General features: G+C 30.8%; 1 protein-coding gene and 1 long non-coding RNA gene across 7 annotated transcripts in view; one reads left to right on the top strand and one right to left on the bottom strand.

Annotated features, from left to right (window-relative positions):
* The window catches only part of Sugb (Sugar baby transporter), a 35,239-nt gene that overhangs the window by 1,922 nt on the left and 7,831 nt on the right, over positions 1 to 25,486 (bottom strand). The window contains exons 3-14 of one of the 6 annotated variants that reach the window (XR_015822181.1): positions 20,585 to 20,804; positions 19,563 to 19,743; positions 19,250 to 19,482; positions 18,979 to 19,177; positions 18,650 to 18,738; positions 18,349 to 18,508; positions 18,055 to 18,242; positions 16,393 to 16,651; positions 15,884 to 16,095; positions 15,595 to 15,793; positions 14,204 to 14,330; positions 3,220 to 3,344 (exon numbers count right to left, since the gene is read on the bottom strand). Coding sequence is in view for 1 of the 6 variants with exons in the window: in XM_088225638.1 (XP_088081764.1) it covers positions 7,580 to 7,617; positions 15,595 to 15,793; positions 15,884 to 16,095; positions 16,393 to 16,651; positions 18,055 to 18,242; positions 18,349 to 18,508; positions 18,650 to 18,738; positions 18,979 to 19,177; positions 19,250 to 19,482; positions 19,563 to 19,743; positions 20,585 to 20,804 (1,978 nt within the window). In the remaining 5 variants the exon portion in view is untranslated. Of the gene's footprint in view, positions 1 to 3,219; positions 3,345 to 5,980; positions 7,618 to 10,218; positions 10,382 to 14,203; positions 14,331 to 15,594; positions 15,794 to 15,883; positions 16,096 to 16,392; positions 16,652 to 18,054; positions 18,243 to 18,348; positions 18,509 to 18,649; positions 18,739 to 18,978; positions 19,178 to 19,249; positions 19,483 to 19,562; positions 19,744 to 20,584; positions 20,805 to 25,486 lie in introns of those variants that run through there. The other 5 variants (XR_015822179.1, XR_015822180.1, XR_015822182.1 and 2 more) reach the window with 5 other exon arrangements.
* LOC148282087 (uncharacterized) lies at positions 155 to 24,428 on the top strand. The gene is made up of 2 exons (XR_015822185.1): positions 155 to 197; positions 24,340 to 24,428. It is a non-coding gene; the product is annotated as an uncharacterized LOC148282087 (long non-coding RNA).

Raw genomic sequence — 25,486 nt, 5'->3', positions numbered from 1 at the left:
TTAACACTAGCAGGCAATAGTCGGCTAGATGTGGGTAAGACCTTGTCACCGAGAGGATACGTATTACTTGATCTGCACCACCAAAATTACTTAATCTTTTAAGTAGTTCAAATGAGTGAATGTATCTTTTGCTCATTCGGCTCATTTAGGTAATCACATCTGCATCTACCAGTGGTGAATGGTGATTTTATTTACAGGTAAGTTATAAAAAAAATCATATATTTAGGAAGTACATAATATAATGTAAGTAATATATACTATAAATTGATATTTTTCTGTGGTTCTGTGTAATACAACAACTCTCATCCATGAAATCATCTCAAACGATGTAACTTCGTGATATATTATATTATATAGATATATTATCCATTACTTTAATATTTAATTCATTAAAAAATAAATTAAAAATACCACTATGAATTCAGTCAATATTAGGTATTCAATTGAAATGTTAACTGGACGAATTGTTTTAGTAATTAATAGTGCTAAAAACGGCCGCGTGGAGCGCTATATGTCCTGCAATATGACGCATTAAAGTAATTATGGTCTTATGAAAAAGTACCATCTCAAAGAAAAATTGCCCTTAAGAAACAATGTTTGAAATACTGTTTTCCAAATCAAGAATCTTCAAATAACTTGTGCAATCTGCAAGTTTAATCTAGGAGAAAAAACCCGCACTGGGGTTAATACATTTAAAATATAGTATACTTATTTGTATGAAAAAATAAGCTGGAATAATGGCGCTGTGCTGGCGCGCTTTATTAAAATTTATGTTTATATTAGGATAAAAATACAAACGGTGGAAGTGATTCAAAATAAATGTTAATTATTTATTTGTTTTTCTGTAAATAAAGTTACAATAAAACATTAATATAGTTAGTCAAATATAATGGTAAGCTGCGCATAATCGCTTCTATACCCGGTTCACCCCTGGCATCTACGTATCATTTATATCTTCATGTCTTTTGTGTCTCTTTTCGTTAGTTTAGTTCTTTTGTTTACTTAAGCCGAATGTGTTTTGTTTTGTACACCATTTTGTGAAAAGGACCTAAATTATATTGTTATAATTAATATATTGTAAAGGTTCCCCTAAAACAGTTTCACAGAAATAAATTAAATCGTTTTAAAAAAACAAAAACTAAATCACCAAGCGCAGAAGTAAATAAGAAAAAAACATTTCCCTTCGCACAAAAAATTCAACACTCCGCCGTACATGTACCGCGCTTTGTGTTTTCCACCTTGTCAGTACGACTGGGTCATTCGCGAACTACGCACCTTTATAATCGGCTATCCCGACTGTTACATGCTATGAAATTCAACCTTATGTAAGCAGACCTACGGGCTTCGTTTTATCGGCCCTACGGGCCTCAGTTGATCGGCCTTTCGGTCCTTAGTTGATTAGGATCTCGGGCACCTTGAAATATCGCCTCTTTAGGCCTCACAATTTATTTTTTGCTGTTTGGAGCAATCTAAATGTAATAAAGGAGAATCTGTCACTCAGAATAATGCTACCAAAATGAAACAAAATTTGTAGATATAATATTATATATTAAATATCTACATAAAAAGTTTGGTTAGTAAGCGATTAACATTGATTATTGAAGAATCTGTAATTTAAAATAATAACTGCTATTGCTGATTGTTACATGCTGGTAGCCCTGCCGGCCTTAACAAATTTGTCCTAATGACCTCAGTTGATCGGCTCTTAGGGTATTGGTCAATTAGGATCTCGGCTGCGTTATATTAGTTATCCATATTACATATTAAAATCAATATTGATGAATCTTGGAGCTTTATAAGTTATTTTATTTTATTTTTTTTTTTTTTTTTCTTTCTGTTGACGCCCATGGGGCTTTTACATTATACATACTATATAATAAGAAAAAGTTACACACTAAACATAGTTAACATTTTTTCAAGTATAAAAATTAAATAAAAATATTATTAAGATTTAAAAATAAAGTTACATAGTTAACATAATACACTATTAAGACATAATACATACATTATATTATGTTTATAATATAAGGCATATCAGGATTCAAATAAAACATAATTATAAATTTTTTTTTATTTTTTTTTTACACCGGTAAACTAAACTTTAAAGTGAAGTTATTTAAAATGTTGAAAACTGAAAAGGGTTTTATAAACTAAAAATATAAAACATAACACGGGCCAAATTTTAAGCATACATAAATACGATCGAGGATTTATTGACTAGACTCAGTCGCGTCGGTCGCCTGTAGTACTTTGGTCTTGAATATGCTCAATGAGTAACGAAATATATCGACATCGCCATATTCATTACCAAGGCGGTGAAGTCTAGCTATAGGTGAATTTACATAGTAGTTGTGCCCACTGGACACCTCGACAAACACCGACTTATTTCGTGTGCGACGGGAAGGTATTTTAATATTGACCAGTCGCGTTAAATCAGGGCTGTCCAGCGCGCCATTTACAATTTTATATAGGTTTACTAAATCAGTTAAGATTCTCCTATTCGAGAGAGTAGACAATTTTAAATTATTTATAGGAATAAAAAAAAAAATGTTATTTAGGATATAAGTTAAATATTTTGACAATGTAAATATGTTTGTCCACCTCGTATAATAATAGTCAGCGCGTTTGCCTACTATGCAAAGGGTCTCGGGTTTGATTCCGAGCATGGTTGACATGAAATATTGGTGTTTTTGCACTGGAATATTTCATAGTTCGTGGACTGACACTTTAAACGTAAGGTCGATCATCTTATCTCTATGTAACAAAAACATTATCAAGATACGCTGCGATTGGTGTTCCTTTTCAGTACCCTATACACCATTAGGTGCGGAAACGGAATGATGATGATGAAAAAATAATTAAATTTAAGGTAATCTATTAGTTATTATTATTATATTATCTCGAAGTCATTTCAATTTTGTCAGCAAATAATAAAAATATTGTATATTACGAATTATAATCAAAAATGTAATAACATGTTTAAAGAAATTGAAAAATATTATTCTGAAATTTAATTTAGAGGTAAATTTATAATGGCAATAATAATACATATTTCTCTCTCTGCTGCAAAAATTAAAGATGAATATGAAAGATAATGATTATTAAAAAATGAACAAGTGCATGGGAGTGTAAAATCAGTCAACATAAAGGGAGAAAATGTTAAAGACTTTATTTTTTTCAAACTATTTGTCATGCATTGTCATCCGTATAGCAGACTCTGGCTAGACTCCAGCTTAATGGTGTTAAATTATGAAGATAGCAATGGGTCCCAAATAAGCAGATGAAAGAAAAAAGGAACCTTTTGCATTTTTCATGTGCGACAGATGGCCCTGATTGGCCTCCAACTGAAATAATAGATTTATTTTAATTGGACAATGAACCCTATCAAACTGATAATAAATTGACAAAGTTCATAAAACAAGAGTTACAAAACACATTTATTTAATCAAATAAGTTTAATGTTAGTGAAATATATTTAAAGCTTGTCTTAATATAAGTAAATATCCTTAATAAGGACAACAGGAATTTATTCCATAACAAACCAGCCAGAAGCCAGCTGTCAAACTTAAAAATTAACTATTATGTGTAATGCCATCTATTAGCATAAGCTGAAAAAAATAGAGACATAGTTATTGATGCAAGTAATTGAAAAATAAACTCGCCGCTTTTGAATTTTGGTAGGTACGGGAGTAAATCAATCTTAAATTTTGTGTATATTTGAATGAACACCTGGGCTGAAAGGTTAACCCATTGAGGATCGTTTTTCAAAACACGCTATTTGCCCCACATGTTTCAGTTTTTTTAAATAAATTTAAAGCCAGTATTGGGACGCATCAATGAATCTAAAAAAATTCACCGGAACATGCTAAAAACTGGCTTAAAAAATATCAAAGTCTTATTTTTCCTTCAAAACACAATATTTGCTTCAATACAAGTTTTTTCAAAATTTGATATTTGCTGTCATTTTATTTCTACTTTATCGGTTTCTTAGGGATAAAGGCTATTGTATATCTGCTCTTGTCACGTTTGAAAGTCATTATACCATACTAGAGGTAAAACTACCAGATCATATTAACCACCAGAGCTTTCCTTAAACAAACTTCTTATACGTTTCCGTGCAGAGCAAGAAAAAAATATGAAACCTTATTTATTGTCTAAATACAAATCCACTTTTTACAAACATTTTAATCTAGGCTTTGGTAATTGAGATTCTTCTGGTAAAAAATTATAACTACTTCAAATAAATTATATAATATATGTGTAAGACATATATTTAAAAATATGTTTTTATAGATCTAACTAAATATACCACAAGTTTTTGAAATACGGAGTTTAGAATTGGATTATGGACGTTAAATAACGATATGAAATAACGAAAAAAACTATCAATATTGAGTTTTGAAAAAAACTATAAAAGTATTGCGAAAAGTGAGTTTTAAAAAAACATCCCTAATTTTTTTTTTTTATATTGCATGCTTATGAAATATAAAAGAAAATCATAAACTCACAATTAGATTACCTTAAGGCTTGGTTTTAAGGTGTATTTTTTTAAAACCGATTGTTCCTGCAATTTGACGCAAAGTACAAAAAAACTCCCCTGAAAAATTACATCTCAAGCAAATGCCACGTTTTGAAAAAACGGTCCTTAATTGTATGGGGCAAGGAAATAACTTTAAAAACAATTATTTTCTTAAGGTAGCATTTATTTTGTCATACAATATTATAAGAAAACATGTAATACAAATTTATTTACAACAATAGGCTGCAAACAAGAAAACAACATTTTAAAAATATGTTAAGCATAATAACAGAGGGTACTCGCTTTATTATACTCAAAAACAATTTACAATGTTGTGAGTAACTTTTTTAGGGTATACCAGAATTTTTAAAAAAATGTTCCATATACCTGCCAATTGTGCACATAGATTTTTATTAGCGATAATTAATATTGATTAAAGAAAAACATTTTTGTAGATACTAGACATTCGATAGTACATGTGGTGTTTGTATGTTTTTTTTTTTTGTTTTTTCCAATACATATTTTATTTTTAACAAATTGTAAATTTAGAATACAAGTGCTATTATGCATATTAGGTATATTTAGTAATCTTTTGTGCAGGAAAAGCGCGCACGACTGGTGCACATCGGCAGAAAGGTTAGAAATGCCCGCTACACCGGCTCCACTTTAAAAGCAGGAGTGGTAAGTCTGCTCGATTATTTCATCCGAGTATTTTATGTCAATGCTTCAAGATGCTCCAAATTACAGACACATCTATAAAAAGTAAGATAAGCTGTCGATTCATTTAAGCTAGGGTTTCCTAGGACAGCGGTGCCCGTATCTTAACGGCCGTAGTGAACGGTGATGCGGTGGACAGCCGTCGTAACGGTGACTAGAAAATGATTTTCTGGGGAAACGGTGTTAAATGGTGTTGATAACACCGTTTTCCTAGGAAACCACTCTCTAGTCCCCGTTACAACTGCTGTATACCGCATCACCGTTCACTACGGCCGTTAAGATACGGGCACCGCTGTCCTAGGAAACCCTAGCTTTACTCATATTCTTGCACAGCAAAACATGTGAGCTTGTGCATAAGATGATTTGTTTAGTTAATGAATTATATCCGTCTTTTTTTCACACATTATTTTTATGATTGGTGAGCAGAAAAGCGACATTTTCGGAATGAATTTTTATAATATGGATTGTTGTTGGTTCGTCGTTCTGAAAAATCGAATACAGACAAATTCCCATATAATTTTTATGAAATGTTTTAAAAATATATCTGAATACTACTTTCTCCTATTAGATTATGATAAGCAGTTTAATGGCGAGTGTGTATTTGAAATTTCATTAAATAATAACTGATAATTTAGAAGATAGAATTATTTTTATAAAAGTATTTTTTAATTCATTTTTTGCTGATTTTCGACTGCTGTGTTTACCTGTTACATCGCTGCGAAGCCCACATAAAGTGTGTTGAGATTTTATTTTGTATTATTTTCGGCAATGGGAAAGGGTAAGCTAATCTTACAATGAGAAAAAAATCTGTGTTAATTATGCAAGTGAAAAATCAACCTTGAGTATAATAAAGTGAGCATCCTCTGTATATAGTTAGTTTATGGGACAAAATTGAACTTTAAATGAAATATCGTCACATAATATTATGCTTATAAAAATACTTCGGGGTTTTAGGATCACAAACAACATGGCCTCTTTTGTCCTATGCGCACAATTTCAATATATAACTTATAGTTATAACGGTCTAAGAAAATTGATAGGTAATTACGCACAATGCATGCTGGTTTTATTATAGATCAGCGCAGAACCTATCTTATCGTACTAATTACTTGAGGTCGGAATGCCATCACCCAATTCCAAATTCGACTAATATATCTGACGATAATGCACGCAAACAAACTTTAAACCCACATGATATAGCATAGTACAAATAAATTTAAAAAAACAGAATGATTACAGTAAGCCTGAATGTTTAGTATGACGCCTAGATGAGCATATTTTCAAATTTACAAACTCCGAGTGTCATTTTCCATGACGGTACATAAAAAATAAAGTCACAAAAAATAGGTACAAATCTAAGCAACAATAATATTATGCCTTAAATAATGTGGCAAATAACAAATAATATGTTTATTAAATTAATCAAAAAATTTTCAGACTAAGAAAACCACAAAATCATATTACCCATTAAATTATCAGCCTGGTAGACTCTACCAAACTAAAGAATAAATGTGGCAAAAAGCCATTGTAGAATGGGAAGATTAAATCAATATGATGTACAACTTCAGTTTGTATAAATATACAATCTTATATGCTACTAGATTCCTTGAATTTCAGATTAAAAAGTAAAATATGTACAAAACTGAGGTAATAAATATATTGTCGCTGTCTGTTAAATAACATTTTTCAAATTGTTAATTTAAAAAAAAATACTTATTTGATGACAGATTTTTTAATACATTTGTTTTTATCGAAAACCAAAAGAAACAATTTTAATTTTGACTTAGTAGGAAGGTATGTTTTGTCGAAAAATAATTATGTAAAATTAGCGACAAGTTAAAAATTCTTTTAAAAAATAATGTTCACTTTTTTTCTTAACTACATAAAAATCATCACATTTGGTCATTTAAATTAAAATCAGTACACATTTTTTTTCATAGCCGTTTTATTTTAATGTCTATTTTGGACATTATTTTTATGAATCAATATACAAAAGGATTCTTTAGTTTAGAAAACTCTACCAAGATTACAAATTGTCAGCAGCTTTCAGTATATAAATAAAACAACAGCAATAGTTTATAGTAGTAGTACTTCTTCATTAAATTGTAAAGTAACAATAGTTCATTTAAAGTAATAATTCCTTCCTTTATTTTAATAAAAACATTTTTTGTTACTTGCAACATTATGTATATAAGGAATACAATTTTGTAATATATGTATAGTAACTAAATTTCGCATACACAAGAGCTATACAAAAATATACAGATAAGTCTAAATCGCAACTTTCTATGACTGTAGTTTTTTTTTTCAATTTCACAGCACGCTCCATAAAATAGACATATTTTATAATGTTGGGAAAGTCCCGTAGCTCTGGACATACTCTGAAAGAATAAATTAATTACTAAAATAGTTATAATCTGCTCACTTTGTACATTTGAAATGTTTTGATTTTTCAAAACACATTAACCGCTCGAATGCCAGAGTGTAAATCTCAATTTCAGTGCCCATTGAGTGCCAGATCTGAGATTTGCGCTTTAAAACCTTCAAGCAGAATTTGCATTATTATGAATAAACTTAATAATACAAGTACTACTATTTTAATAAACTAATTAATACAAATCATCAAACATTGTTGGGATTGAAAACTGCATTCAACAGATTGCGACTTTAACTCTTTCACAGCTAAGCATAGAGTACGTTTGCTGTCACCCGTACGCTGCGGCATATTTTCAAGTGCTAAAATTCACGGATGAGATTTTTAAATTGTCTAGTTATAAGAGACAAAGGCATTTATCCGTATAATTTATCGTTAAGTTATCTTTCAAAATACTTGAACTTCAATAATCAAATAAGTTTTTATGTGTACACTGAGAAATTACATCAATAAACATTCATATAAAAGTATTCTAACAGATGTGAACAAAGCGCTAGCATTTGGCTGCAAGTACTCACTCGTGTTTATGATGGAACTCAATGTGTTGATGGAACACTGCGCGGAGAAATTTAAGCACAATTATTACTGTTTACGTTCTAAAATTATATCTTCAATGCATTTGTTTGTAATAAAACTCAAAAAACAAAAATATTATTTGTTCAAAATTTGTCCAATTTTATGTCCTAATTTTTAAAATTATTTCTTTTTAACGTCGGTTCAAATTTCAAGATGAGTGAGAAGTGAAACTCATATTTATGTATTTTAAGTTATAATAAAAATACTTATTCTTTTGATTTTAAGATTCAACATTTTCCGTGACATAGATAGAAACAACAATATTTTGAATATCGTCTTCAACGTGAAAGACTCTTCTTGCTTACTTTAAAATCTATCTTTAGCAAATCTGCTCATCACTTTAACATCGGTTTGACATATAGAGATATATTATGATTATTATTTTTTAAATAATGTATATTTTTAGAAAAACACAACATGATCTAAACAAAATGAAATTTTTAATGTAATTAATACAGTAGTTATTATTGAAAGTCGTTAGTATTATAAATACAATTTTTAGACCTTATCAGTACAAAAATAACACAAGGTACTCAATAACAAGATGAATGCACAGTTTCATAGAGATAACGTAATGAGACACTCGAGATATGGCACGAGGTCACTCCCGAGCGGGAACTTCTAAACTGTTTGGTATTTTTTTTGCCCACTCTGATGAAAATCTTTTATAATATAAAAAAATATAATCCTAGGAGATATTCAGAGATGTCACTCATCAACAAATGTACAGGGAATAGTTTAATACAAACTTTTTGATCATCTATCGTGCACTGATCGAAATATCAGCGTGTAAAGTCGAAAATGTCTAGACAGTTGCCGCATACGGGACTCGATTTCTCAGACTGTCTACGGATAGTTCCCGCTGGGATTGGGTTAAAGTTAAGTGTTTTTTAATTTTTTAAAATAAGATTTTTTTTCAGAAGCGTTAAGTGTTTGTTCATTATATATCGTATTTAGGAATAGATTCAAGTTTTATTCAAATAAAGTGACAGTTTGCGGTATAAATTCAAAATGGGCATTTTTGTAAAAAGTATTTAACAAGCATTGTTTATGCAAGTTATAGCAAATTTCAGAAATATATAATACTCGATATGATGAAACAAAATTTTAATTTTTACAAAGAAATCGGCACAAAGAGTAGACTAAAGAAGGATCCCATTTTGTCCAGTATTTGTATAAATACCGTACTGTTTTACTACTTTTTTGATAGCCTGTATATCCTACATCGGTTTTTATTTTAAAAATGCACAGTTTTGTGATGAAGTCTTTGTTTTATTTGTTTTTTCGAAGATAAAGTAACGAAATTTTAGTTATCACTCTAAGAATGTCGTGCTATAATCTTATATAGATGTTATTGCAGAGTTAAAAGTACATAAATATACAGCTAATATATATTATAGAGGCCAATCAAGAATTGCATCCATCAGCGAATATGTTCTGTTCCTGAGTAAAAATTACAATCCTAAAAAAAGGCTCAAAAATATGCGAGCAGGCAAAATGCTTGGCGGTTAGGGTACATTTCGTGTCCCGCTAGTTTGGCATTCGAGCAGTTAAGTCTAATGTCAAAGTAACGTTACCAGTAAAAAAAGTGTTTTAAAACATTAAATTATTTTTCTAATTACCACCACCTAAAACGTAATACGCTGTTTCTAAACCTGTCAGCATTAGTGTTATAGGTTTAGTAAAATAAAACAGTGATATTATATGATAAATTACTATAAAAAAAACCACAGATTTAGTGCTTCAGGCGACAAAAAATAATTGTTGTTTTGGTGTTAGCAGAAAAGTTAGTAGAAAATTATTTTTAATTTCAATTTTTTATTACTTAAAAGAAAAGCAAACATTAAAATATTGTTTGTTTGATGTTGTAAAATAGTAGGAGGCGTTTATTTGTTGTTATTGTGAGTTCATCACCTTAAGGATGCTGTACATTAAAGGGGAAAAATCTAACTATGCATGTTCATATACTTACATAATATTATAAATATTTTGTATGCCACTTAGTGGAAATCAGCCGTCCAAGAACATGCGAGTACCAATACTTTTATTTTTCTGATTTATTTGGATTTAAAATAAACTAAAGGAAATAATTGCCACACAGCCATTTTCATTATACATCTTGTTCCTTAATAATCCTGCAATAACAATCTTTGCAAAAGGGGTACAACAGGAATAAAATAATCTGGAGTTGACTATTCGCAGTGGTATTCTTTTTGTTAGTTATTTAAAAATGGAGAAAATTATTTAATGATTTAGTACAATTATTACTGTTGCTCGCAAAAAGAAATATGTTTTAAAAATCAAAATGGACAAAAGAACTAAATTGTTGGGTTTGGGGATAAACATGTCTTAAAATTGACAAATAACAATTTATTTTGAATACAGCAAAAATAATAAGTACCTATGCTAACTCTTCAACAAAAACTAACAACTAAATGGCACACTATCTTTGGCCTGTTTTAAAAAATCGCAATCTACCTCACTGGGGCATTGAAAATGTGTTATTGCCTAGTCGCTTAGAATTTTTTGGCAAAAGGTAAAAAATAATACCCAGTGAAACAGTCTCAACATAATATTAAAAAGTACCAGTAAGTGCAACCAAATTTCCAGAAAAATTAATATACCAAGAACATACATGCCTTCCTCATTATACACAATTCTAGAATGATTACATGTAGAAAACTAAAAAATACAAAATAAAATATTAACACAAACTTTAGATAAATACAAAATGATTACCGGACCAATTTATTGTTAATGAATATTGTCGCTAGTTAGTTATATTTTTTATCACCAATACTACTAATACTAATATAAAATATTTCATAAATTTGATGAATTGAGTACAACAAAGAACACCTGTATTTTTTTAAATAAGCCATGATCGCCAAAGCCGACGGGAGAAATATTTTACGGGATGATATTTTTTCTTCTTAATTATCAAGGAATATACTTAGAGAACCAAGGTTCATTTGGAATATTTATTTTATTGATATTAATAAAATAATCGGAACAGAGTTTGATTCTCAAAGTGAATTCTGTGTTAATTGAGAGTGAAATATTGTTTTTGTCAGTTATGATGTTTTGGCGATCGTGGCTCGATGTATTTATAAATACAATAAATGTATAAAGATAATTTTAAAATATATATGTTATTTTGTGTATATCAGGATCATGCGGTGAGGTTTTCGACTAGGCAAGCCATCAGTATAGCTAATGCAACATAAGTTGAGGTGAACAGAGACATGGTAAACTTAATATCGTAGGTATACTGGTAAAACCCCTAAATGACAAAATTTAAGAAAACAAGTTATAAATGCAGTTATGTCATTTTTTGAGCTTTATCAACTAATAAAATCCTTTGAGGTTTAGTTTTAAAGCAATCATGTATATATATTTTTTTTATGTTTTCTGGTGAAAACCATTAGTTCCATTTACTGGGTAGTTTTTTCTAAATCTCATCCATTGAAACAATTTAAGGAAACGAAGAAGGTTTCATAAGTATGTATCATGTCTAAAATATGTTGAATGAACTGTTGTCGAGTAAAACATTCAAAGTTATTTTTCTCAGTGGTCAATAAGGCATTTAGACAATTTTTTTATGCGTTTATTGATTAGAATATCCCTAATGCGGTTATAGGATAATCTTTTGATTTATTATTAAGTATATTTCTTTTTATGTTTATCATTTCATTTACAATAACTTATAAATAATGTAATATATTACTAAACATTTTTATGAAAAATAGTGAACCGTTATGCAGTGGTAAAAAGTCTAGTGAATCCAGGTAAATTTAGGTAAATTCCGGTGCCTGATCGTGGTAAATATACATATAAGGTATTTGAATTATTTTGTAGAGTGTGTCTTCCTAGGTGTTCCAAGCCATTAAGGACAATTTTTTTTCACCATGAAAGTCTTGTATTAATTTCACCGCATTTTCGGCTTTATTGTTCACTGCTCTGAGCATTGAGATTGTATTACGAGGTCTAGAAACAAAGCATTATTCGCCCATGAAGCCTTCTTCAACTAATGTAAGGAAGTTCGTTAAATAAAACTATGATCAATTATAAATCGCAAGAATAATGTTTTTCTTTGAATATTGTTAGCAATTGCGGGATATAAACAAATAACTAAACAAAAAACTACAAAAATTAATTTTCTAAACTAACTAACAATGAACCACTCGATGAAATGTATCGCTTCTGGGTTGAGAAATTTTCATTATCTTAATTTGCTACAAATGTTTATTTTTGTTTCTTGGTCCATATTATCATTAAAAAGTGACAAGACTGCTACTTCATCCGTCAAATACCACAAATGTTGGCTAAACATCTGTAAAGTAGCTTTTGAGATACTTTCATTCGTGTTTTCATAAGTTTTAACTGCCAAAATGCATTGGTAGTACATTGTTACAATTAACAAGAAGTTATCAATGCTGCCTTGTCTATAGTGTATAATTTTAGCTGAGAACTAAATAACAATATTTTTAGCGAGTTAATCGCTCTGGCCATCCATCGAGCTTGGTACATAGCAACTGGAAGTCTAATTTTTTTCTGTATCTCCACCTAATAATACCTTAGAAAGCTCTATTAACTCTCGATAGTCATCTCTGGCAGTTAAATTAGTTACTTCAGCGCGGTAAATGTTTTTCTGGTTACCATTGATTTTTAAAAAATGAAATGGCAAATCGACGTGAAATTTAAAATTAACACTGAAAATCCAAAATTTAGCCCAACGGAGCCATTTTTGAGCCAAATTCGGCGACTCGGCCTCTCAAATATCATTTGTAGATCAACTGCCCTATTTTGGAGTCTTTTTTTTTGACACCTCGGTACAAACTCGAACTTTTTAACGGTAGGTCATAGACATAAAATTTAGAATTAACATATAAAATGCTATCTCTAGATCAACCATGGTATTTTTTGATCTTCCTCGGTACAGATTTAAACTTATTAATATGCATAACTTTTATACGATGATTCTTAGGAATACCTACATATGAAATATTTCCATGGTAACATAATATAATATTAACTATAAACCACTGTCAAAAGATGCAAGCTACATTCTTTGCCCATATATTATGTGGGGGAAAAAGATGCGTTTCTACAGTTAAAAATAGAAGAGAGGATAGAGAGTAGACGGAGTACCGAATGTAAGAGCATCATGGCTCGGGAATCTTCAGCGGTGGTTTGAAATACCAGATGCAGCAATGCTCATCAAAATGGCCTAGGACCAAGAAGAGTTTCAAGTGATGGTCGCCAACCTTTGATAGAAAAAAAGCGGCACAAGAGGAAAATAGTGCTGTGAAAAATCACTTTGGATAAACATTTCACGTGAACCTCATATCGCCCAAACCCGCTAATCACTATACCACTAGGTGGACGTAAAATTTGTTTGTTCTAAATAACGTTCCATTTAATGAAAATAAAATATTAACAAATTATAATAATTTAATCAAATATTATAAAAATTGAAAAGGAACAACACTCTGTATAAAAGCTGAGTTCTGTGTTCGCCTCAACTTATTTTGCGTTATCTGTACATAGAGTAATAGGAATGATTGTCAAACCACAGATTGCTATATAAATAACAACAAAATATTTTTGAATTATTTGTTGTAATAACTTATGGCAGATTATTAAATAAACAAATCAGATGCTGATTGTGAAGTCAAATTGAAGGTAAGCATTGGTTCTATCCAATCTTCTATCCATCATATTTACACAAATTAAAAGTTGACTAACATAATATATACATACATAGGTGCATACTAACCAATATAACAAATAATAATAATAATAATACTATAATACTTGGTGCCAACTTATTAAGCGATTTTGTGATTACATAACATAAAAAAACATTTTATTTACAAAGTATTGAAACTTTTAAAATTAATTAAAGGTGCATGATTAACCTAAATTGGTATCAAATTAATTAATATTAATCATACCTTATTTTTGGTACTTAAAAAATCCGGCAACCATTGTGCTAATCATTAAATAATTAATTTATGTCATGTTCACTCAACATGTCTAGGGCGTCATTGGGTGCGGCGTAACGAATTATCGAAGAATATTCTGTTAAAATCACAAAGGAATTATTGTTAACATAATATAATAATATGTTTCACTGATATTGCAGGGCAGAAATTAGTAAAATAATGCACTTATTGATGTAATGAGTAATGACTTTGAGAGTAAACATTAATAGAAGTTTATCTGTAGAAGAAGACAGGTACATATACAGGACATTCATATTGCTTACTAAATAATACAAAAGAAAACACAAAACCAAGACAATTTTTTTAAGGACATATGTGTTCGGAATTAAAAGACAAAACAAATGGACAAAAGCACATAAACCAATGATATAATGTATTAATTGTGTCATCCACAGTGAAATTTGAAATAGAAATGATCCCAAAATAAAATTATAGTAATAATGAGAATCTTGGGCTCTTGGCCTCACATTTTTTTGTAATATGTATCTTTATATGAATAAATCTATATAAAATATAGATATGTAGGACAATCGTTATTAGGAAAATAAGTGACATAAAGTAAATCCATGAAAGTTTGAACCAAATCAAAAACCACACCTGTGCCTCGGTTATGAAGAAATGATAATCGATTTAAACATTTTTTTCAGTGGTAATTTTTTTGAAAAATATTGTTTGAAATTTCATCAATATCATGGTTGTAACATATAACTAATATTGAATAAATGTCACAAATTTAAAACCAATATCCAAATTTCTCTAGGTAAAATCTAATTGGAAACATCAGAACATCAGCTATTGTCCCTTTATAAATGAAGTCCGCAGCTCACAGTAAACTCGGAAGACTGAGAACTTTTCTCTAAAATCAGTTATTTAAATTTACTTCTATACTATAATATTATCTTATTTATAGCGAACCTCAGAGTAATAATGGCCATGCGCCACGCATTATTACTCTGAGTAGCAAACCCTACGTCTGATCTGTACCCTGCAATCAATATTTTCAAACGAGTATCTCATAACATTGAAAATTAGCCCTAATTTGTTCCAAACATAAGTGTTGAAGTACCAGCCAACTTATATTTCTACAAAAATCTATTTTGCTCCCACACAAACAACATTTTTTCACGGAAAAGGAACAGTTTTAATTAATGCGCATGTGCTGACAAAATAAATTATGCTAGATGTTTTTTTTTGCTTGGATTGGGTTCAGGTACTTACATTTATTTTCTAACTCAAATATTTTGTTGAAAGCATATACTAATTAGACAAATATTTTTTTATCATGGTAAAATAATACTTTTATAATTTAAGAAATTGTACACCTTCTTATTCATCGTTACCTTGGTTCGGATTATCCAAAGCAGTTTCAGGTTTTTTGAAACAAAAGCGAGATATTAAAACATTTATAAGACAAGCTGCTAATGCCGCACAGCCAAATATTCTGAATACCAGGGCACCTCCCAGGCTTCCATAGAGAACGCCTCCAATCAAACTACCAATAGAGGTACCGATTCCCTCGAATATGGCTCCAACCAAACCCTTAAAAAATAAAGGCAACAACAAATTTGGAAAAAAAAAATTTTTGACAGAATAATTAAAATAAAATCAATAATATATACAAATATATACCTGTATTGTTGCTTCGGTGCCTTTTGGTGCAATAATACTAGCATATGATGCCATTGTCGCATACAACATACCAAATGTTATCCCTTGTAAGCATTCTATAGGTAAAACCCACCAAGGGTTGGTTAAAAGAGAATATAATATGAATCTAATACCAAATCCCAATAGAACAAGAGACATAGAATGAATATGTCCAATCTTTTTTAGTATTCGACCTGGAAACAATGGATAAAGTAGTAATATCAATTAAAATCATGATGACACAGCGAATTACATGACAACAATTCATAAAATTACATTTATTGTTCAAAGAATATTTATTACATGTCAACAGAATGTAGAAATGAATATCAGTGTGACGTAAGAAAATGCTCATGAATCAATAGTAGGATCTAATGTTACACTCGTTGATGAGAGATATAATGTCCTGAAACTGAGTCAAGTAATTATTTAATTAAAATAAAACATTATATCGCAGAAAATTTAATTTAATTTTCTAATAATAAACAAACCTGAAAAGAAGAAAAATGGTAACTCCCCAAGGAAACATTGAAGAACTCCAACAAGTCCTTGTAAAGTCTTTATCCACCGTTGCTGAGTGCAATCATTAGCTTGGGCCAAGTCTTCAAGATACCAGAACAAATATTGCCAAAGCAACCCAGTGCACATTCCAACCAGGATGATCCACAGGAAGAAGTGACATGTTTGCAGGTTTGTAAAAAGTACACTTACTTTACGGAAAATGTTTACTGCTATCGACTTCTGTTTGTACTGAAATTTAAAAATACAAGAGAGAGTTAAATTGGTAAATTTAACTTTTATTTTTACTGACTCTTATCAAAAATGATTATGGCAATGATTATTATTATTTGATTATGGTGCTTACAAAACGAATAGATTACACTCATAAATTATATAATTCTTTGTTGTTCAGTATTTGCTATAACAATATAAAACTGCATCAATGAATTATTTACAATGTATATTGAATTTCATTCATAATATCCATAGTAGTTAAACAATTGAATAAAGATAATGTATATTTTGTCAAATTATATGATCTTTTGTAAAGAGCTACAAAACATTAACCAGATTACCAGTAAGAAGTTATGTACTATAATTTACTAACATGTGAGGGTTGCCTTTTATGCTTTGGGGTTATAGTAAAAAAACTAAAAAAATATGGTAAATGGCTTTATTGTTTTATGAAATATTCTCAACGATGATTAATACACTTTGAACATCCGTTTGAACCAATTTTCAAAGCACATTTGCCACTCAGGCTGAGGTACCTCTGAAACATGCATTTTGAACGCATCAACCGCTTCTTCGGGTGCCAAAAAACATTGATTTCGCAATTTATTTTTGGGGAATAAAAAGTTGTTGCGTGCCAAATACGTGCCAGGACTATACGGCGGAAGAGTCATTAATTCAATGTTTTGACCGGTTAAATTTTCAATTGTTTGTGCCGATAATGAGAGCTCGCATTGTCATGGTGGAGAATGATCTTTTGTCAACGATTGGTTTTCCCTACTTCTGTGAAGACTTCTGGCAAACAAATGGTTACGTACCATTCAGAATTTTTTTTTTTGCTGCACCAAAGGTACGGTTGCGACATGTCCAGTTTTTTCCGAAAAAACAGGCGAGCATTTGCTTTGAAGTGCTTCGTCCGCAAACAACTTTTGTTGGATTTCGCTCACCTTAAAACACCCATACCGTCGACTGCTGTTTTGTTTCAGGCTCATACGAAAATATACAAGATTTGTCACCTGTCACGATGTTATAGACATGTTTATGTGACATTAGAATCATCACATTACCCCCCCCCCTAATGGTGCATAGAGTACTGTAGTGGTACATAAATCGAGTAATTCAATATTTTTTTTGTTACATGAAGCCATATTTATATTGTTCAAATATGTGGAATTATTTACACTTTCAGTATGGACTCCACCCACGTACCATGTACTTCCTTCAACCATTTATTTATTTAATTTCTTCTTTTTGAGTATTTTTTTATGCATGAAGATAAACAAACTAGATATATTCTTTTAATTAGACATTGTTGGAAAATAAATAATAAGAGATATGCAAAATGTCACAGGCATATTTTAGTACAACAGCTAAAGATCTAGTAAACCGAAATAAGGGAAATAAAACATGGCACCACTTACCTTTAATTTATAAGATACCATAATGTCAAGCAACAGAAGAATAAACATCAGTATAAAAGCCACTAAGTAATTTTTGTGATCTTCATTTTGACTAAATTGATCTATCAAAAAACCAGACAACAGCGAAAATATTCCCCAGCCCATAGATCCCCATAGACGCTGGTGGCCATACCTTTCTAATCTAGATCCTGAAAATAAAAATTGACATAAGTACTTAGTTGAACTACCGTTCACACATGTGTGTAATTAGTGAGACATTTGAGGGAATAAATTACATAGTAAATGTTATATTACCAAGCATCTCGAAGCATATGGCATCAGCAATACTGACTACTACAGCCATACCCACCCAATTCAGCACCATTAGAAAAAAGAAAATGGAAAACCGTTGGTAGTTTACAGTATCTGATTCCTTTTCGGTAGCTACAGAATGGGATGTTAATAATTCATTTACCTGGAACAAATGTCAATTTAAGTTCATCTGATATGATTTATTTACAAGAATAACTCAAGTTAAATGAATTTAGTATTAAAAGGCTCAAGCGAGAAAATAAGAGTAATTAATATTAAAATAAATGACAAAAATTTAACGTACTTGTGAATTTTCACACCACGTTGAACAGTTAGAGTGAAAATGACTGTGGGGTCGTGCTGATTTAGGGCAATCGGGAGAATGAACACTACCTGAAATATTGAAAGAATCCTAATTAATCATAAGCCGTTATTTAAAAGTAACAGACATTCCAGACTAATTTATTGAAAGGCTGAACAATTACTAGATTTCAATAATGTTGAACTTAAAATGTACCTAACCGTGCTAATTCAATATTAATTAAAAATTAAAAATACGAAAAAACTTAATCCACTGCAGATGAATATACATTTGAAATGTCTAATATTGAACGACGAGATCTGAAGACTTACCATCAGGAAAAGTAGCATATTTCATGTTAAAGAAAATGCACCCTCCTTGTTGAATAGTTTTTTGTAGTGGGACTGTTCCGGTAAAATGTATATTATTTGGCAAAAAGCTAGCTGATGGATGACATGAGGTTGTTTCATCAGCTCCCCAAGTCAAACATAAATCCAACCATTTAGATGGTTTGTCCATGTTACATACAACCTAAAAAAAAGCTTTTAATTATTTCATTTAACTACCACATCTTAAATCAAATAAACAATGCATAAATCTTACATTGCAGTCCACGTTTCCCAAATCGTTTTCAATTCCATTGACAAAACTTTGGAGCTCTTCTGTTTTGTGAGAACATGAATTAAAATATGTAATATTTTTTTCACAAAAAAAATTTACAGCATTTTGTGTTGACGACAGCAAAGATATGATACCCACGTGAGGACAGTTAAGAGAGCAACTAGTTTTAAGCGATTCGTCCACTTTATCTGAGCAGTGTGGAACATACTCTAATCCTAAAATGATAAAAACTTATAAATATTTTAATTTCTGTAGAACTTATATACACTATTATTCTATATTGACTTGAGTTTACCATCGGACATCTTAGCCTTGCCTAGTGGAAAATACGCACAATCTCCTACTGCTTTGATCTTCTTCAACGGTAAAGTAGCGGAGAAATGTAATTCAGACTTATTTGTGTAACAATATTGTGGAACTCTCCAATGTTCACAAACAGTTTGCCACATAAAAGGATTATCCATTGAGCAAGACATCTATAAAAAAATATATACGTTACACCATGTAATCAGTTACATATAAAAAATTTCAAAATTGAGAAAACATTGATTTATTTACACACAATCCAGAGAAACGTATTATCACAAAAATGTAGTAGATTATGGGAATTGTTATGTTAAAAACCATTATTATTATTACCTTAGAGTAATAACACGCCTATGGCTAAAAGAGTCGCCAATACGAAGAAAAATCATTCTATGATTATTAACCACGAAGTTAGTTAACAGCTAAAGGGCCTTACTACAAAATTATTACTCGATTATTACTATTACTATTTGCCTAATACTTATACTTATCTTAAACTCAAAATAATTCCTGTATGTATAATACAAACTGTTTTTTAAATCAATTATTTACATATAAGTATGTACAGAATAAATAGTTTTAGTTTAGTTACCAAGGCTGCTCAACTCCAGGCCCGCGGGCCACATTGTGGTCAGCCTATGAATTTTAAATGGCCCGCAATGAGTAAATTACAAAATTCGGTTATAGGCGTTTGAAAGCAGATTTCAAGACTTCGAGAGTAAGAAACAAAATATACAAATTTTTATCAATCCCTTCATAATCAGTTTGACTGAAACAATTAGCTATACTGCCAATATTCAGTTAGAACTCACTGAACTACAAAATCATTTTGCCCATAAAAACCTTTTTGCCGAACTCTTTGGCTCGACAAAGATATCTGAATTGTCCGTTTGGCCTGACTGTTAAAAATGTTGAGCAGCTTTGGTTTATCTATACTTTTAATATCTTATTGAACAAGATAATACTATGATGTGTAAATTTCTAAATACCATAATTAAGTAGCAACCTTACATAACATTTAGTAGTTTCATTGATAGCGATAACTTTGTCTACTGCACATTGACCCAAGGAAGAATTAGCCTTAGGACATATACTAAAGAAACTTTCCCCATCTCCACAGGACAATTTTGTTTCAGCTGCCTGCGATGAATCTGGTATGAAGTAGAGACCAGAAAAAGCTGTTATAGTTAATATTTGAAATAATATGAACACCAGCTTATGTTTTTCATACCTAAAAAAAAAACATTATTTGAGTATATTTTTGGGAAAATTAGTATTTGGAAACATCACAATTTAATATTCGCATGTAACAGAAAAATCACAACATTATTATTAATACTGGTCTATACTTCAAAAGAAAAATTGAGATTACATATGATAAATAGTATCACAATGTGTGATTTCAAATGTGAGAAATTATTAGAGCACAATTCAGTTCAGTTGAGTTCAGTGCAAAAATCGGCGTTTATGATAGTAAATAATACAATATGTTAAGTTTGCAAAACATTGAAAAGAGGTACATACAATTAAGTGAAATTAGATGTAGTACAATTATGGAAAATTAGATTATAAGCAAACATATTAGATACTGTATATCCTCACTAGGTAAATAAAAATAAACCCAACTAACTACCAATAAATTAAAATACTGAAGAGCTTGATTTTTTTTCTGATAGACATAAGTAATTCTTATAGTGGCAAATACAAAGTGGTATGAAGTTATATGTATAAACAGATTCAAATAAATTATGTACATTCAATTTAAAATAAATGTATGTAATAATGCCAATTATTAGTTGGAATACATTGTAAAAATTACTGCAACAGTTAAGGTCGGAATATTATAAGTGGGCTTTTATGAGTCAATTTAGCAATAGAAAGGATTAATCAAACATTCCCAGATGTGCGGGTCTACCTAACTGTACTTAAATATATTTGTAAATCTTAATATAATAGATGGTGCAAGAAATGGTACCATGAGTTCAAAGTACCGCAGGTTCAGTTGGCATAAAGAACCAGAAACTTGTTTACAGAGGAGGGGAGATAACATGCCCGTATTCATTTACAAATGAGTATATTACTGCCTCCTTTCAATAAGTGACGAGGCGCTAGCGCCCCTTAGATCGGGTGCTGCATAAGCTGTACCTTTTCTTGCACAATTTTGTTTATTGAAAACTTTTTGTAGGTATGTGCAGTAAATACATTATTTTCAGCGCTACTGTGCCCGGGAAATTTTATAATGAAATTGTAAGAATAGTAGACAGAAGAGATAGGACAATCTGCATTTTACGCATTGATATATCGTGAGCATACAACAAAAAGTGGCCAAGCCAAACTAAAAAATTTTAGGCTAAGGTTTAGTGCTGGAAAAAAATCAAGTCCACTTATATCTCAAAATTATTTACAAAATTGATAATTACATATTAATCGAGTCAGTCTATGAACATCTGCTACAGAAAATATTGACAAAATCAAAACACTTCCATACTAACACAATACATTGCCAATGCTTAGTAATATGTAAAGCATAAAATCAAAAGTGTACTAAAATAGCATTGATTCCCAAATTAGCCAAAAACAAAAAGGAAAATGTTTTACTGCAATTAATTTGCTATAGTGTAATAATTGCTATTTTTGATCTAAATAATGATAGTTTTTCTGAGACTTCAATGGTATTTTTGGTTGATTGAAATAGTAAGTAATCAATTATAGAATGCTTTTTAGGTTCTCTACCAAAAAAAAATCGATTGATTGTTACCCGGTACTGCAGTATCACCGGTGATATGCAAAGACATTGTGTTTTAACGTTCTATCTATATAAAACTTATTTGAAAAAATATATACGAGGTGTGTTCTGAAAATAACAGGAATTTTTCAATTTTGAAGGGTTTGGAGAGTCCTATTGTCATTTTTTTTTTCTATATTGGTGTACATGCCCCTGAAGTATTCAGCTGTATTCATTGTTTACTTTGTCTGTGGTAGCCGCTAAGGTTAGACATGTTTTTATGAGCTCGACGATTTTCGTTTGTTAAAAAAAATGGATCAAAGAATTTATATAAAATTTTGTGTAAAAAATTAAATAAAGTATGTAAAATGTTAACAAAGGCCTGTGGTGAGTCTGTTATGAGTAAAACAAGAGTTTAAAAGTGGTATAAGCGTTTCCAAGATGGCCGTGAAGACGTTCAAGACGACAAACGGCCCGGAAGCCCCAGCACATCAACAACCGATGAAAACGTGGAAAAATTTAATGAAATGGTTATGAACAATGAACAATCAGAAAAGTCGCTGATGATGTTGGCATATCGATTGGTTCATGCCATGATTTTTTTAAAAATGTTTTGGGTATGAAATGCGTGGCAACAAAATTTGTTTCAAAATTGTTGAATTTTGAACAAAAACAGCGGTGAATGGAAGTTGCTCAGGTGCCACTAAATGAAGTCAACGACGATGCAGAATTACTGAAAACGTGTTATAACAGGTGATGAAACATGGGTTTATGGATATGACATCGAAACTAAGGCTCAATCGTCCCAGTGGAGGTATTCTGGATCCCGAGACCGAAAAAGGCTCGACAAGTGCGGTCGAACGTGAGGGTGATGCTCACTGTGTTCTTAGATTTTAATGGCATAGCGCATCATGAATTCTTGCCACGAGGTCAAACGGCCAATAAGGAGTACTACCTAAAAATTCAACGCCATTTGCGTGAGGCAATCCGAAAAAAATGCCCGGATTTGTGGCAAAACAAGTCATGGCTTTTGCACCATGATACTGCACCTGCTCACAATTCATTGCTAGTTTGTAAATTTTTGGCAAAAAACAATACTGTAACGATGCCCCAGCCTCTATATTCATCAGACATGGCTCCATGTGACTTTTTCCTATTTCTAAAAATAAAGAGAACCTTAAAGAGCCGTCGTTTTGCAAGCATAGATGACATTAAAAGCGCAAAGGCAAAGATAAAGTTTAAGAAGTGTTTAGAAGATTAGAAGAAGCACTGGCACAAGTGCATAATATCTAATGGGGACTATTTTGAAGGCGACAACATTAATGTAGACGAATAAATATTTATTTATTTTTTTTAATTCCCATTACAACACACCTTGTATTTACCGATTTATATATTTTTTTAAAGTAAATCTTTCGTTTTTTAAATTATAGGAGCATTTTTAATTTTTGAGCGAAAAAATCAAAAATCTACAATTTCATTAATGAATATGTTCTGATCACTAAATAGGCACTTTTCTTGTAGTTCATTTTTAAACGGTGTTGCTTAATAATTTGAAGTGAAAAGCTATCAATAAATCACTAAAAAATCCAATACTGTTACAAAAAAAAAAGATATTTTTAGTCTGGAAAGATTTCAGTGCTCGCCACTGTATAAGTTTTGTGAATTTGGAAAATATTTATACTTCACAGTTTCATTTTATTTCGTATTGCGCTGCCCTGGTTCTTGTTTGTTCAATAGACCATTTTGCAAATTGTAGAAAAGACATTTTATTTGTTTTTAAAGTCAAATACGAAAAATCAGTGAGTGGAGATTGGCTCTCAAAAAATGCTGAAAATACTATTTAATAACGGAAAAAATAATAATTCTTTAGCTACATTAACGCGTAATAAGATAATAAACATATTGGCATTCATAACTCAATTTTTAAAAAATGGTCTATTGAACATACAAGAACTAGGGCAGCGATTGGTAATACATTTTTAATTTATATCTTTCGTACTTAATTACGGAGATTTGATGTATCAAAGTATTTTTGTAGTTTTTTTCATAATTGATGACACACACATGCTAAAACATTTCATCTGAATTAGTGCGATGACCGATGAAGAAATGTCATCATCATTCATCATTTTCTATACAATCCAATACTACAAATTATGCAACTCTAACAGTATTGCACATAAAGACGAGATCGTCGTCCTGGAGTACATTCACATCGTCCCTACTATGGACAAATGAACAACAAAGAAACGTGGTATATAAAGAGACCACAGAGACCACAGAGACAACACCCAGTTCAGTCGACCAGTCAACGTCAGTCAGTCCAGTTCACTCAGTTCCAGCATGTAGTTCAAGTGCAGTCTCTTCAACCCATCATCGCTGCTACGCTCGCACTACACAACTAAGTTCTGTATCTTATTCGCCATGTAATAAATACACATTAAATAGCAACCTCGTGTCTTCTGCCAATCTCTAACTGGGGTAGGAGCTCCAAACCTCAACTACCAAAATCCTACAGTTCTCCTAATCATTCCATTCATGTTGTGCCTCTTTTGAAAACTCGTCAGTGAGAAATGGCTTAAAGCAAATTGTGGTACAGAGTGCCGCACGCATGTACTGACATAACTCTCAATCGCAGATACGGCTAATGATTAAATTACTCATATCAATGTGTAAAAACTTGTGTTTCCTCATTCATAAATAAAAGATCCTTATTTGATTCAAATAAAAAGACACAATATTTCTGTGTTTGAATCTTGTTTAACTTGAACCATTTATTACACCGTGTAATATCAGCATAAGCAGATATTTTGGATACCTATTGAATGTCAATTTTTAAAACTGCGTATAAAAAAGATACTTTTCTAATGGAAATACAACCATAAATGCAAACAAACTCCATATAAGTGCTTCTTCATCAAATTGTATTTATCATCCCTTATATAATTTTGTGTAAATATTGATATAAGTGACAATATGATGTTGTTATCTGTTATGACTTACGTCAGAACCAATACTGATTGTCAGTATTTAGTTTTAATATACGCCTTAGTAACTATTATCTCTTGTGGGTGGCTTATTAAATATTTTTAGCAATTTACACAATGTAAATATGTAAACAAATACTTATGTAAATATAAATTTGATGTTACACTTGTTGAATGGGTTTTTTTAAATATTTAAAA

The sequence above is a fragment of the Micrasema longulum genome, unplaced genomic scaffold, assembly GCF_059751315.1.
Source record: "Micrasema longulum isolate JH-2025_06_02 unplaced genomic scaffold, ASM5975131v1 h1tg000377l, whole genome shotgun sequence".
NCBI lineage: Eukaryota > Metazoa > Arthropoda > Insecta > Trichoptera > Brachycentridae > Micrasema > Micrasema longulum.
This window is presented reverse-complemented; position numbering and strand designations above follow the sequence as displayed.